Here is a 14,799-nt window from a genome sequence, read left to right as displayed (position 1 = left end):
ACAAACCTTTATCCAAACCATCCTGAAGAAACTGTAATATTCTCGGAATTCTAAAAGAATGCCAGGAAAAATGATGAGAAAGACACCAAGAAATATAAGTCTTCCAGACTCTATAATATATCTCCCTAGATACAGATTTACGAGCCTGTAACATAGTATTAATCACAGAGTCAGAGAAACCTCTTTGACTAAGAATCAAGCGTTCAATCTCCATACCTTTAAATTTAAGGATTTGAGATCCTGATGGAAAAAAGGACCTTGCGACAGAAGGTCTGGCCTTAACGGAAGAGTCCACGGTTGGCAAGAGGCCATCCGGACAAGATCCGCATACCAAAACCTGTGAGGCCATGCTGGAGCTACCAGCAGAACAAACGAGCATTCCTTCAGAATCTTGGAGATTACTCTTGGAAGAAGAACTAGAGGCGGAAAGAACTTCCAAGGAAGTGACAATGCATCTACTGCTTCCGCTTGAGGATCCCTGGATCTGGACAGATACCTGGGAAGTTTCTTGTTTAGATGAGAGGCCATCAGATCTATTTCTGGAAGTCCCCACCTTTGAACAATCTGAAGAAATACCTCTGGGTGAAGAGACCATTCGCCCGGATGTAACGTTTGGCGACTGAGATAATCCGCTTCCCAATTGTCTATACCTGGGATATGAACCGCAGAAACTAGACAGGAGCTGGATTCCGCCCATACCAGAATTCGAGATACTTCTTTCATAGCCAGAGGACTGTGAGTCCCTCCTTGATGATTGATGTATGCCACAGTTGTGACATTGTCTGTCTGAAAACAAATGAACGATTCTCTCTTTAGAAGAGGCCAAAACTGAAGAGCTCTGACAATTGCACGGAGTTCCAAAATATTGATCGGTAATCTCACCTCCTGAGATTCCCAAACCCCTTGTGCTGTCAGAGACCCCCACACAGCTCCCCAACCTGTAAGACTTGCATCTGTTGAAATTACAGTCCAGGTCGGAAGAACAAAAGAAGCCCCCTGAACTAAACGATGGTGATCTGTCCACCACGTCAGAGAGTGTCGTACAATCGGTTTTAAAGATATTAATTGAGATATCTTTGTGTAATCCCTGCACCACTGGTTCAGCATACAGAGCTGAAGAGGTCGCATGTGAAAACGAGCAAAGGGGATCACGTCCGATGCAGCAGTCATAAGACCTAGAATTTCCATGCATAAGGCTACCGAAGGGAATGATTGAGACTGAAGGTTTCGACAAGCTGATATCAATTTTAGACGTCTCTTGTCTGTCACAGATAGAGTCATGGACACTGAATCTATCTGGAAACCTAAAAAGGTTACCTGTGTCTGAGGAATCAATGAACTTTTTGGTAAATTGATCCTCCAACCATGATGTTGAAGAAACAACACAAGTCGATTCGTATGAGATTCTGCTAAATGTGAAGACTGAGCAAGTACCAAGATATCGTCCAAATAAGGAAATACCACAATACCCTGTTCTCTGATTAGACAGAAGGGCACCGAGAACCTTTGTAAAAATTCTTGGAGCTGTAGCTAGGCCAAACGGCAGAGCCACAAACTGGTAATGCTTGTCTAGGAAAGAGAATCTCAGAAACTGATAGTGATCTGGATGAATCGGAATATGCAGATATGCATCCTGTAAATCTATTGTAGACATATAATGCCCTTGCTGAACAAAAGGCAGGATAGTCCTTACAGTTACCATTTTGAATGTTGGTATCCTTACATAACGATTCAATATTTTTAGATCCAGAACTGGTCTGAAGGAATTCTCCTTCTTTGGTACAATGAAGAGATTTGAAAAAAACCCCAGTCCCTGTTCCAGAACTGGAACTGGCATAATTACTCCAGCCAACTCTAGATCTGAAACACATTTCAGAAATGCTTGAGCCTTCGCTGGGTTTACTGGGACACGGGAAAGAAAAAATCTCTTTGCAGGAGGCCTTATCTTGAAGCCAATTCTGTACCCTTCTGAAACAATGTTCTGAATCCAAAGATTGTGAACGGAATTGATCCAAATTTCTTTGAAAAAACGTAATCTGCCCCCTACCAGCTGAGCTGGAATGAGGGCCGCACCTTCATGTGGACTTAGGAGCTGGCTTTGATTTTCTAAAAGGCTTGGATTTATTCCAGACTGGAGATGGTTTCCAAACTGATACCACTCCTGAGGATGAAGGATCAGGCTTTTGTTACTTGTTGTGACGAAAGGAACGAAAAAGATTATTAGCAAGAGTAGAGACAGCCCCATCAACCTTAGGGATTTTGTCCCAAAACTCTAATCTGTCAGATGGCACAGGATATAATTGCTTAAAACGTTTAGAAGGAGTAAATGAATTACCCAAATTATCCCATTCCCTGGAAATTACTTCAGAAATAGCACCAGGGACAGGAAAAACTTCTGGAATAACTACAGGAGATTTAAAAACCTTATCTAAACGTTTAGATTTAGTATCAAGAGGACCAGAATCCTCAATTTCTAATGCAATTAGGACTTCTTTAAGTAAAGAACGAATAAATTCCATTTTAAATAAATATGAAGATTTATCAGCATCAACCTCTGAGACAGAATCCTCTGAACCAGAAGAACCATTATCAGAATCAGAATGATGATGTTCATTTAAAAATTCATCTGAAAAATGAGAAGTTTTAAAAGACTTTTTATATTTACTAGAAGGAGGAATAACAGACATAGCCTTCTTAATGGATTTAGAAACAATCTCTTATGTTATCAGGAACACTCTGAGTATTAGATGTTGACGGAACAGCAACAGGTAATGTAACAGTACTAAAGGAAATATTATCTGCATTTACAAGTTTGTCATGACAAACAGTACAAACAACAGCTGGAGGAACAGATACCATAAGTTTACAGCAGATACACTTAGCTTTGGTAGCTCCAGCACCAGGCAGCGATTTTCCAGAAGTATCTTCTGACTCAGTTTCAACGTGGGACATCTTGCAATATGTAATAGAAAAAACAACATATAAAGCAAAATTGATCAAATTCCTTAAATGACAGTTTCAGGAATGGGAAAAAATGCCAGTGAACAAGCTTTTAGCAACCAGAAGCAATAAATAATGAGACTTAAATAATGTGGAGACAATAGTGACACCCATATTTTTTTAGAGCCAAAAATGACGCCCACATTATTTGGCGCCTAAATGCTTTTGGCGCCAAAAATGACGCCACATCCGGAACGCCGACACTTTTGGCGCAAAAGAACGTAAAAAAATGACGCAACTTCCGGCGACACGTATGACGCCGGAAACAGAAAAAAAAATGTTGTGCCAAAAAAGTCCGCGCCAAGAATGACGCAATAAAATGAAGCATTTTCAGCCCCCGCGAGCCTAACAGCCCACAGGGAAAAAGTCAAATTATAAGGTAAGAAAAAAATTGATTTATTCATATGCATTATCCCAAATATGAAACTGACTGTCTGAAATAAGGAATGTTGAACATCCTGAGTCAAGGCAAATAAATGTTTGAATACATATATTTAGAACTTTATAAAAAAGTGCCCAACCATAGCTTAGAGTGTCACAGAAAATAAGACTTACTTACCCCAGGACACTCATCTACATGTTGTAGAAAGCCAAACCAGTACTGAAACAAAAATCAGCAGAGGTAATGGTATATATATATATATAAGAGTATATCGTCGATCTGAAAAGGGAGGTAAGAGATGAATCTCTACGACCGATAACAGAGAACCTATGAAATAGACCCCGTAGAAGGAGATCATTGAATTCAAATAGGCAATACTCTCCTCACATCCCTCTGACATTCACTGCACGCTGAGAGGAAAACCGGGCTCCAACCTGCTGCGGAGCGCATATCAATGTAGAATCTAGCACAAACTTACTTCACCACCTCCATAGGAGGCAAAGTTTGTAAAACTGATTTGTGGGTGTGGTGAGGGGTGTATTTATAGGCATTTTGAGGTTTGGGAAACTTTGCCCCTCCTGGTAGGAATGTATATCCCATACGTCACTAGCTCATGGACTCTTGTTAATTACATGAAATATATATATATATATATATATATATAAATAAATGTAAACTAAGGCTAATGGCTAATCAGATAATAAAAGTATAGGAGAAATAAACCTTAATTTAATTGTAAATGTATTTTTTTCCACAATCATTTAGCCCAAGTGACTCGCCGATCCTCCACCCGCTTGAAACATTTTTTTTCCTTTGCCGTGACGATTCGATCAATATCAAATTGATTGGTTCCCCCAGTGGCGTCTTAATCAGTTCAATATATGCCCCCTGTTTGAAATGCGCATGCGGCTAACTCTGAACTTCGTCTGTCTCGAGAAGCGCGTTCATGTTAGCCGCATGCGCATTGTTAAATAGAATCCCCGAGTTTCATCACTGCTTTTTCCCCTCACACGGAGCACACTGCTATGGACCATCTCCGCTGAAATACTAAATAATTCATCTAGTGATTCATGGTTGGTTTTAGCGGAGATCGTGATGTTGTTGCGCATGCGCATAAATTAGGTTGTCGAGAACGAGCACACTTCCTGACGTATACTGCGGGTGGGACTGCTGGTCAGAGTAAGAATGAAAAACCAGGAAGAAAGCGAGGGGGCGGAGGAACATAGCTAATAGTAATATCACAATTTCATCCATATTACCGAAATCTTTGTAAATATAAAAAAAACAACTTAGCGACTATACTAGATTAACCAATAGCCGAATTCTTATATACTAAAATTTAGTTTCACTTTAAGGCTACAGTTTATATTTTAATCAGTTTAATGGTACATCACTTTCACATGTACAAAACACAACTACTAAATCTATTTGGGCGTTTCCTCTAATATATTTTGTAGACCTTATAGAAATAAGTTTATTTTCTTATGTACGTTTATTCAAACCTCAACTAATTATATCCAATCTATAAAGAGCATGAATTCATGGGTATGTAATCAGGACTGGCTGTATTTATAATATTTATAGTAGGAATGTTCTACATGTGCCCTCCATAGAGTGGCACCTTTCTCTTCATACTATAAATACCGCTCACCTTGACTAAGGCCATATTTTTTAAGGTCGCCACGAGTATTATGCATGTACTGCATCTGGCTTCCCCTGCGCAATACTTGCAGCGGCCTTAACAAAGATAGCCACCGCACATACACAGTTCTGTTATTTCACGGTTGATGGCTATATTAGTTAAGGTCTTTGGCACAGCGGGGGACGCTTTAGATTTTGGTGCCTACAGACAACTGGGCAGAAAATCCGTCCCTCCTCACTCTGCTGTTTTTATTTTCTCTGCTCACCCTTACCAGCATGTAATTGGACCTGAACATCTCACACACAGTTCTGTGAAATATGATCCTGAGATGTTCAGGTCTGGTGTATGCAGAGGCTAATAAATACCGTTGTAACGATGAGGAGGGGTGTGAGATCCCAGCACAGTTTTATGGAGCCTTCCTGCAAGCAGGCTAGTTAGGGAGTGAGGGGAAACCCCTAGCATTCTAAAGAGTGTGTATTACATTCATATGCATATACAGTAAAAGCACTGCAAGGTTTATTCTCATTATTACTAGCAAAATAGCTAATGCATGTATATGGTAAAGTTAATCTACATCTAAAAGGGGAACAGTCTACTCCAGAATTTTTATTGTTTAAAGAGATAATCCCTTTATTACCCATTCCCCAGTTTTGCATAACAAACACTGTTATATTAATATACTTTTTACCTCTGTGATTACATTATATCAAAACCTTTGCAAACTGCCTCCTTATTTCAGTTCTTGTGACAGATTTGCATTGTAGCCAATCAGTGCTGACTCCTAGGTAACTCCACAGGAGTGAGTACATTATATGGCACGCCTGAACTAGTGCTGTCTAGCTGTAAAAATGCACTGAGATAAGAGGCAGCCTTCAAGACCAAGACAAAAGTAAGGTAAGTTATATCGATGTAATAGTTACATGGAAGGTGATATGATTGACACACCAGGGAATAGGACAAAATAGTTGGAAACGAATGCATCACACACGGATTTACCTCATGATGGTAAATGTTAATATTCTTGGGTGCAGTGTATATATATATATATATATATATATATATATATATATATATATATATATATATATATATATATATATATATATATATATATATATATATATATGTAGTGGAATAGGAAAAATGGGGAATAGGGAATATTCAAGATGGCGCAACACTCGAAAAGTAAGACCCTAGATGTGGGTATCTATTTATAAGTGAGTAAAAAACCAAGTTAGCTGGAATAAAACAACTGGTTAATGTGTATGTTCGGGTATCCAAATGATAAAAAATGCTGTAGATAAGAAATAGGAACAACTGTTGTTGTTTGGTAGCACTATTAAATGCTATTATAGAGTTAAATAACATATGGTATCTAAAAATGAATGTATACAATATGTACAGTTGACTATGATGGAATATAGTTAACAATATAGTTGTTCTAGCCACGTAACTGGTGTGATTCCCACTGAATAGTGTATGACAGATTAGGTACACAAGAGTATAAATCAAAATGCTGCCATCTGCTTAAGGAGTATCCAAATATTAGCAGATGTGACTACGCTTGGTACTTGAATATTGTATTAGCCTAAGCGTACCATATGTAATGAAAAAAAAAAAATAATAATAAAAATGATAGAGCAATTTCAATATCAAAATTAGATCGCTAAATATAGTCCAATGAGATTCAATAAAGTTCAAAATATAAGTCCAATATTGATGGAAAACTTCAATAGCTGTAAGTAGATGCGAGTTATGCAGATGTTTAAGCAAATATAAAAATGTATCCACGTTCCACAACGAGCCCGTTGGGAGTGTACTTACACTCCGTTACCTCAATCTGATGAGGTAAGTGCCGCGCAGTGTATAGGTAGTTCTCCCTCCCGGTGTCTGTGGTATAGTGGAGCGCTTACATCAAAAGACCTCAATAATATGAGGTAATTAAAAGCATTGGTAAAAAATATTTTTTTCTTTGTTTACATCACTTAACATCCGATATGCCTCCTTTAAATAGTCATCTCTGTTTTGTATTACCATGCCTCCCCCTTTATCTGCTTCCCGGATTATGATATTATTGTCTTTTTCCAAATTTTTAATAAATTCCTTCTCTGTTTTATCTAGGTTATCATTTTTAGAGACCAATGGCTACACTCACTAGCATCACGGGGCGTGCCGCCGCCCCGGCTTTTTAGTGTATTTAAGTGCAGCAAATGTATTAATCGGTAATTACCTCTGAGGAAGAAGGGCACAAAAGTTTTATATCCCTTCGAAACGCGTCAGGTTCCTTGTTTTTTACCAGTTTACCAGATTTTATGAGTATTTGTTCAGGAGTTAAAGAACAAAGAAAAAAAATCTTTTTTACCAATGCTTTTAATTACCTCATATTATTGAGGTCTTTTGATGTAAGCGCATAATTGTTGTACAAATAAAAAGTGTGATATTTCTATACAATGTTGCACTATTGTATGTCCTTTCTCTTACATGATTGAGCCAAATTCGAGAGAGAGTACTAAAGAGATTCTTGGATCATAAGAGGACATCGCTCCACTATACCACAGACACCGGGAGGGAGAACTACCTATACACTGTGCGGCACTTACCTCATCAGATTGAGGTAACAGAGTGTAAGTATACTCCCAACGGGCTCGTTGTGGAACGTGGATACATTTTTATATTTGCTTAAACATCTGCATAACTCGCATCTACTTACAGCTATTGAAGTTTTCCATCAATATTGGACTTATATTTTGAACTTTATTGAATCTCATTGGACTATATTTAGCGATCTAATTTTGATATTGAAATTGCTCTATCATTTTTATTATTATTTTTTTTTTTTCATTACATATGGTACGCTTAGGCTAATACAATATTCAAGTACCAAGCGTAGTCACATCTGCTAATATTTGGTTACTCCTTAAGCAGATGGCAGAATTTTGATTTATACTCTTGTGTACCTAATCTGTCATACACTATTCAGTGGGAATCACACCAGTTACGTGGCTAGAACAACTATATTGTTAACTATATTCCATCATAGTCAACTGTACATAATGTATACATTCATTTTTAGATACCATATGTTATTTAACTCTATAATAGCATTTAATAGTGCTACCAAACAACAACAACAGTTGTTCCTATTTCTTATCTACAGCATTTTTTATAATTTGGATACCCGAACATACACATTAACCAGTTGTTTTATTCCAGCTAACTTGGTTTTTTACTCACTTATAAATAGATACCCACATCTAGGGTCTTACTTTTCGAGTGTTGCGCCATCTTGAATATTCCCTATTCCCCATTTTTCCTATTCCACTACACATTTTATTCTATCAGGTTCACTGTTTTTGGGGATACAGTTTTCTCGAGATAGATATTCATAGGCAGCAAATTCAACACTCTAGTCATACTAGAATATATATATTTTTAGGGTGTATTTACAGCGCCATCCCTACATTCATCTTTTTTGCTTATATATATATATATATATATATATATATATATATATATATATATATATATATATATATACACACACATACATATATATATATATATATATATATATATATACACATATACACATATATACATACATACATATACATACACACACACATATAGCATAGCACACATCTAGCTGTATTTGCTTAGGTACCAATGTCATTGTAGTAATGAATGTTAAACATAATTAGCTAATTACACCTGGTTAAAGGTGTGTGAATATTGAAGGTTTTAATTGGACAGTTTGAATTTAAAAGTCAGTGCTTCCAGGCAAAGAGCAAATGCCTGGTGAAACAGCTAGTATAGCTGAGAAATGCATTGCAACTGTTCTCACACATTGTTTTTATATACTTTAAGCTGTTACACCCTCAGTTTTTATTGTTGTCATTTTATTAAAAACGTTTAATCATCGTACTGGGAGCCTGAGCCTTTTATGTCCTGAGCTGTTATCAGGAGCTACAAAGCGGAGTATTATCCTGCACCAAGGATCAGTGAGCTGGGACACAGAGATCCCAGTCGGTTCTACTCAGCACAATAAGGTGCTGCCACTTTTGTGAGTATGGTTCTTTAACAAGAATTGTGTGCACAGTGTTACACTAGGAGGCACCCTCTTTTTGTGATTTTTTTGTTCACAGAATCTAGTTCAAGGGCTTAGAAATTGGCATATGAGCCTACCTAGGTTTAGCTTTCAACAAAAAATACCAAAAGAACAAAGCAACATTTGATATTAAAAGTAAATTGGAAAGTTGTTTAAAATGGCATGCCCTGTGTGAATCATGAAAGTTTAATTTTTGTCTAGACTGTCCCTTTAAATAGTCCTTATTTGTTTTTGGTGTACATTGTCACTTTAAAAGGCTGATGGGCTTTGTTGTCCATGAGATGACTGAGGTAAGAGGGGTAAAAGGTATCTTTGTATCCAATAGTAGTACAATAAATACCAAAGCTCTTAGTGCAGGTCATAACTACATATTACATTAGACAGCAACTCTAATAACATATAAACTCCAAAAGGAGCTATCCAAAATGTTAACAGGCACACAATACACTAAATTCAAACAGATTTACTATAAGTAATAATCAGCAAACTAATGTATAAAAAATAAATTGTAAATATAATTAACTACTTGTGTTACAACAACCAAAAAAAAAAAAAACATTCAAATGCTTTGCGATTCTATATGGAAAATAGAAACTCAATGATTTACTAACCGGTCCATAAACCCATAGGGTCCATAATCTATGGTAAATCCAACAATACTCATGTTATCTGTATTTAATACTCCATGGCAAAATCCAACACACTGCCATTCAGCAACAAGCCTTGCAGTTCTTCTTGATATCTGAATAAAAAACATTTTTTATGTTAAAACCGATACGTCAAGATAATTGAATTAATACAGTAACAATATTCTAATCTCTATAGGCGTGTGATAAGTTAAAAAAATATATATATATATCTTATGTGGAAAAAACACGTTCGTCATTTTCTTTTTATTACTTATCACATTTAATTTGAACAAGCTCCTGTTCCAACACAGTACTTGCATGATTTACAAACGTATTTTCAAAAGCACACAGCTTCATTTTTATATTTCATTAATTCTTTCACTGCTAAGCCTTTTTCATACTTCTGTGCTAAGCTGCTTAATTAAATACAGTAGTATCAGTAGGGGATCTACTAAACAGAGGGCCCTGAGCACAACATTTCTCTTGTTAAGTGTAGTCAGTCCACGGGTCATCCATTACTTATGGGATTATATCTCTTCCCCAACAGGAAGTTGCAAGAGGATCACCCAAGCAGAGCTGCTATATAGCTCCTCCCCTCACATGTCATATCCAGTCATTCTCTTGCAACCTAACTAAAGATAGGTCGTTGTGAGAGGTCTGTGGTGTTTTTAAACTTAGTTTATTTCTTCAATCAAAAGTTTGTTATTTTAAATGGCACCGGAGTGTGCTGTTTGTTTCTCAGGCAGCATTAGAAGAAGAATCTGCCTGCGTTTTTCTATGATCTTAGCAGACGTAACTAAGATCCACTGGCTGTTCTCGCACATTCTGAGGAGTGAGGTAACTTCAGAAAAGGGGAATAGCATGCAGGGCCCCCTGCAAACGAGGTATGTGCAGTAAATTATTTTTCTAAGCAATGGAATTGACTGAGAAATTACTGCTGATACCAATGTAACGTAGGTTCAGCCTTAAATGCAGTGGTAGCGACTGGTATTAGGCTGATGAGTGTGTGTACACTGAAGTATTTTTCTAGGGAATGGAATTTGACTCAGAAAATACTGTTAATACTGAAGTAATGTATGAGCCTTAACTGCAGTAAAAGCGACTGGTAGCAGGCTTATTAATAACACTTCATAACTTTTAAAATGTATGTTCAAAACGTTTACTGGCATGTTAATCGTTTTTTGTGAGGTAATTGGTGATAAAACTTATTGGGGCATGATTTTTACCACATGGCTAACTTTTGTTTTTGCATAGAAACAGTTAACTGAGCTTCCCCACTGTTGTAATATGAGTGGGAGGGGCCTATTTTAGCGCTTTTTTGCGCAGTAAAAATTCAGTCACAAATCTTCCTACTTCATCCTCCATGATGCAGGACGTCTCTAGAGAGCTCAGGGGTCTTCAAAATTCATTTTGAGGGAGGTAATCAGTCACAGCAGACCTGTGACAGTGTGTTTGACTGTGATAAAAACGTTAATTATTAAATTGTTATCCGTTTTTGGGTATTAAGGGGTTAATCATCCATTTGCTGGTGGGTGCAATCCTTTGCTAACTTAATACATTTACTGTGAAAATTTGGTTCCTTGTTATTTCAACTGTGACAGCTTTTTGTGCTTCTTAAAGGCACAGTAGCGTTTTTTTATATTGCTTGTAAATTTATTTGAAAAGTATTTTCCAAGCTTGCTAGTCTCATTGCTAGTCTGTTTAAACATGTCTGACACAGATGAATCTGTTTGTTCACTATGCATGAAGGCCAATGTGGAGCCCCATAGAAAGTTGTGTACTAAATGCATTGATGTAACTTTAAATAAAAGTCAGTCTTTACATGTAAAGAAATTATCACCAGACAACGAGGGGGAAGTTATGCAGACTAACTCTCCTCACGTGTCAGTACCTTCGCCTCCCGCTCAAGAGGTGCGTGATTTTGTGGCGCAAAGTACATCAGGGAGGCCCTTACAAATCACTTTGCAAGACATGGCTACTGTTATGACAGAAGTATTATCTAAATTGCCAGAATTAAGAGGCAAGCGTGATAGCTCTGGGTTAAGGACAGAGAGCGCTGATGATGTGAGAGCCATGTCTGATACTGCGTCACAATTTGCAGAACATGAAGATGGAGAGCTTCATTCTGTGGGTGACGGATCTGATCCAGGGAGACTGGATTCAGAGATTTCTAATTTTAAATTTAAGCTTGAGAACCTCCGCATATTGCTAGGGGAGGTATTAGCGGCTCTGAATGATTGTAACACGGTTGCAATTCCAGAAAAATTATGTAGGTTGGATAGATACTATGCGGTACCGGTATGTACTGACGTGTTTCCTATACCTAAAAGGCTTACAGAGATTATTAGCAAGGAGTGGGATAGACCCGGTGTGCCTTTTTCCCCCTCCTCCCATATTTAGGAAAATGTTTCCTATAGACGCCACCACACGAGACTTATGGCAGACGGTCCCTAAAGTGGAGGGAGCAGTTTCTACTTTAGCTAAGCGTACCACTATCCCGGTGGAGGATAGTTGTGCCTTTTCAGATCCAATGGATAAAAAATTAGAAGGTTACCTTAAGAAAAACATAATTTATGTAAGAACTTACCTGATAAATTCATTTCTTTCATATTAACAAGAGTCCATGAGCTAGTGACGTATGGGATATACATTCCTACCAGGAGGGGCAAAGTTTCCCAAACCTTAAAATGCCTATAAATACACCCCTCACCACACCCACAAATCAGTTTAACGAATAGCCAAGAAGTGGGGTGATAAGAAAAAGTGCGAAGCATATAAAATAAGGAATTGGAATAATTGTGCTTTATACAAAAAAATCATAACCACCACAAAAAAGGGTGGGCCTCATGGACTCTTGTTAATATGAAAGAAATGAATTTATCAGGTAAGTTCTTACATAAATTATGTTTTCTTTCATGTAATTAACAAGAGTCCATGAGCTAGTGACGTATGGGATAATGACTACCCAAGATGTGGATCTTTCCACACAAGAGTCACTAGAGAGGGAGGGATAAAATAAAGACAGCCAATTCCTGCTGAAAATAATCCACACCCAAAATAAAGTTTAACAAAAAACATAAGCAGAAGATTCAAACTGAAACCGCTGCCTGAAGAACTTTTCTACCAAAAACTGCTTCAGAAGAAGAAAATACATCAAAATGGTAGAATTTAGTAAAAGTATGCAAAGAAGACCAAGTTGCTGCTTTGCAGATCTGGTCAACCGAAGCTTCATTCCTAAACGCCCAGGAAGTAGATACTGACCTAGTAGAATGAGCTGTAATTCTTTGAGGCGGAGTTTTACCCGACTCAACATAGGCAAGATGAATTAAAGATTTCAACCAAGATGCCAAAGAAATGGCAGAAGCTTTCTGGCCTTTCCTAGAACCGGAAAAGATAACAAATAGACTAGAAGTCTTACGGAAAGATTTCGTAGCTTCAACATAATATTTCAAAGCTCTAACAACATCCAAAGAATGCAATGATTTCTCCTTAGAATTCTTAGGATTAGGACATAATGAAGGAACCACAATTTCTCTACTAATGTTGTTGGAATTCACAACTTTAGGTAAAAATTCAAAAGAAGTTCGCAACACCGCCTTATCCTGATGAAAAATCAGAAAAGGAGACTCACACGAAAGAGCAGATAATTCAGAAACTCTTCTAGCAGAAGAGATGGCCAAAAGGAACAAAACTTTCCAAGAAAGTAATTTAATGTCCAATGAATGCATAGGTTCAAACGGAGGAGCTTGAAGAGCTCCCAGAACCAAATTCAAACTCCAAGGAGGAGAAATTGACTTAATGACAGGTTTTATACGTACCAAAGCTTGTACAAAACAATGAATATCAGGAAGAATAGCAATCTTTCTGTGAAAAAGAACAGAAAGAGCAGAGATTTGTCCTTTCAAAGAACTTGCGGACAAACCCTTATCCAAACCATCCTGAAGAAATTGTAAAATTCTCGGTATTCTAAAAGAATGCCAAGAAAAATGATGAGAAAGACACCATGAAATATAAGTCTTCCAGACTCTATAATATATCTCTCGAGATACAGATTTACGAGCCTGTAACATAGTATTAATCACGGAGTCAGAGAAACCTCTATGACCAAGAATCAAGCGTTCAATCTCCATACCTTTAAATTTAAGGATTTCAGATCCGGATGGAAAAAAGGACCTTGTGACAGAAGGTCTGGTCTTAACGGAAGAGTCCATGGCTGGCAAGATGCCATCCGGACAAGATCCGCATACCAAAACCTGTGAGGCCATGCCGGAGCTATTAGCAGAACAAACGAGCATTCCCTCAGAATCTTGGAGATTACTCTTGGAAGAAGAACTAGAGGCGGAAAGATATAGGCAGGATGATACTTCCAAGGAAGTGATAATGCATCCACTGCCTCCGCCTGAGGATCCCGGGATCTGGACAGATACCTGGGAAGTTTCTTGTTTAGATGAGAGGCCATCAGATCTATCTCTGGGAGCCCCCACAATTGAACAATCTGAAGAAATACCTCTGGGTGAAGAGACCATTCGCCCGGATGCAACGTTTGGCGACTGAGATAATCCGCTTCCCAATTGTCTACACCTGGGATATGAACCGCAGAGATTAGACAGGAGCTGGATTCCGCCCAAACCAAAATTCGAGATACTTCTTTCATAGCCAGAGGACTGTGAGTCCCTCCTTGATGATTGATGTATGCCACAGTTGTGACATTGTCTGTCTGAAAACAAATGAACGATTCTCTCTTCAGAAGAGGCCAAAACTGAAGAGCTCTGAAAATTGCACGGAGTTCCAAAATATTGATCGGTAATCTCACCTCCTGAGATTCCCAAACTCCTTGTGCCGTCAGAGATCCCCACACAGCTCCCCAACCTGTGAGACTTGCATCTGTTGAAATTACAGTCCAGGACGGAAGAACAAAAGAAGCCCCCTGAATTAAACGATGGTGATTTGTCCACCACGTTAGAGAGTGTCGAACAATCGGTTTTAAAGATATTAATTGAGATATCTTCGTGTAATCCCTGCACCATTGGTTCAGCAT

The 14,799-nt window shown here is 37.9% G+C and overlaps 1 protein-coding gene across 1 annotated transcript in view; it reads right to left on the bottom strand.

The window, feature by feature from the left end:
- The window catches only part of SELENOO (selenoprotein O), a 132,414-nt gene that overhangs the window by 74,391 nt on the left and 43,224 nt on the right, over positions 1-14,799 (bottom strand). Inside the window, exon 4 of the mRNA XM_053716636.1 lies at positions 9,744-9,874. Coding sequence (XP_053572611.1) covers positions 9,744-9,874 — 131 coding nt within the window. The remainder of the gene's footprint in view (positions 1-9,743; positions 9,875-14,799) is intronic.

The sequence above is a fragment of the Bombina bombina genome, chromosome 6, assembly GCF_027579735.1.
Source record: "Bombina bombina isolate aBomBom1 chromosome 6, aBomBom1.pri, whole genome shotgun sequence".
Taxonomy (NCBI): Eukaryota; Metazoa; Chordata; class Amphibia; order Anura; family Bombinatoridae; genus Bombina; species Bombina bombina.
Note: the sequence above shows the minus strand (reverse complement) of the source record. Positions and strands in the feature narration are given on the sequence as shown.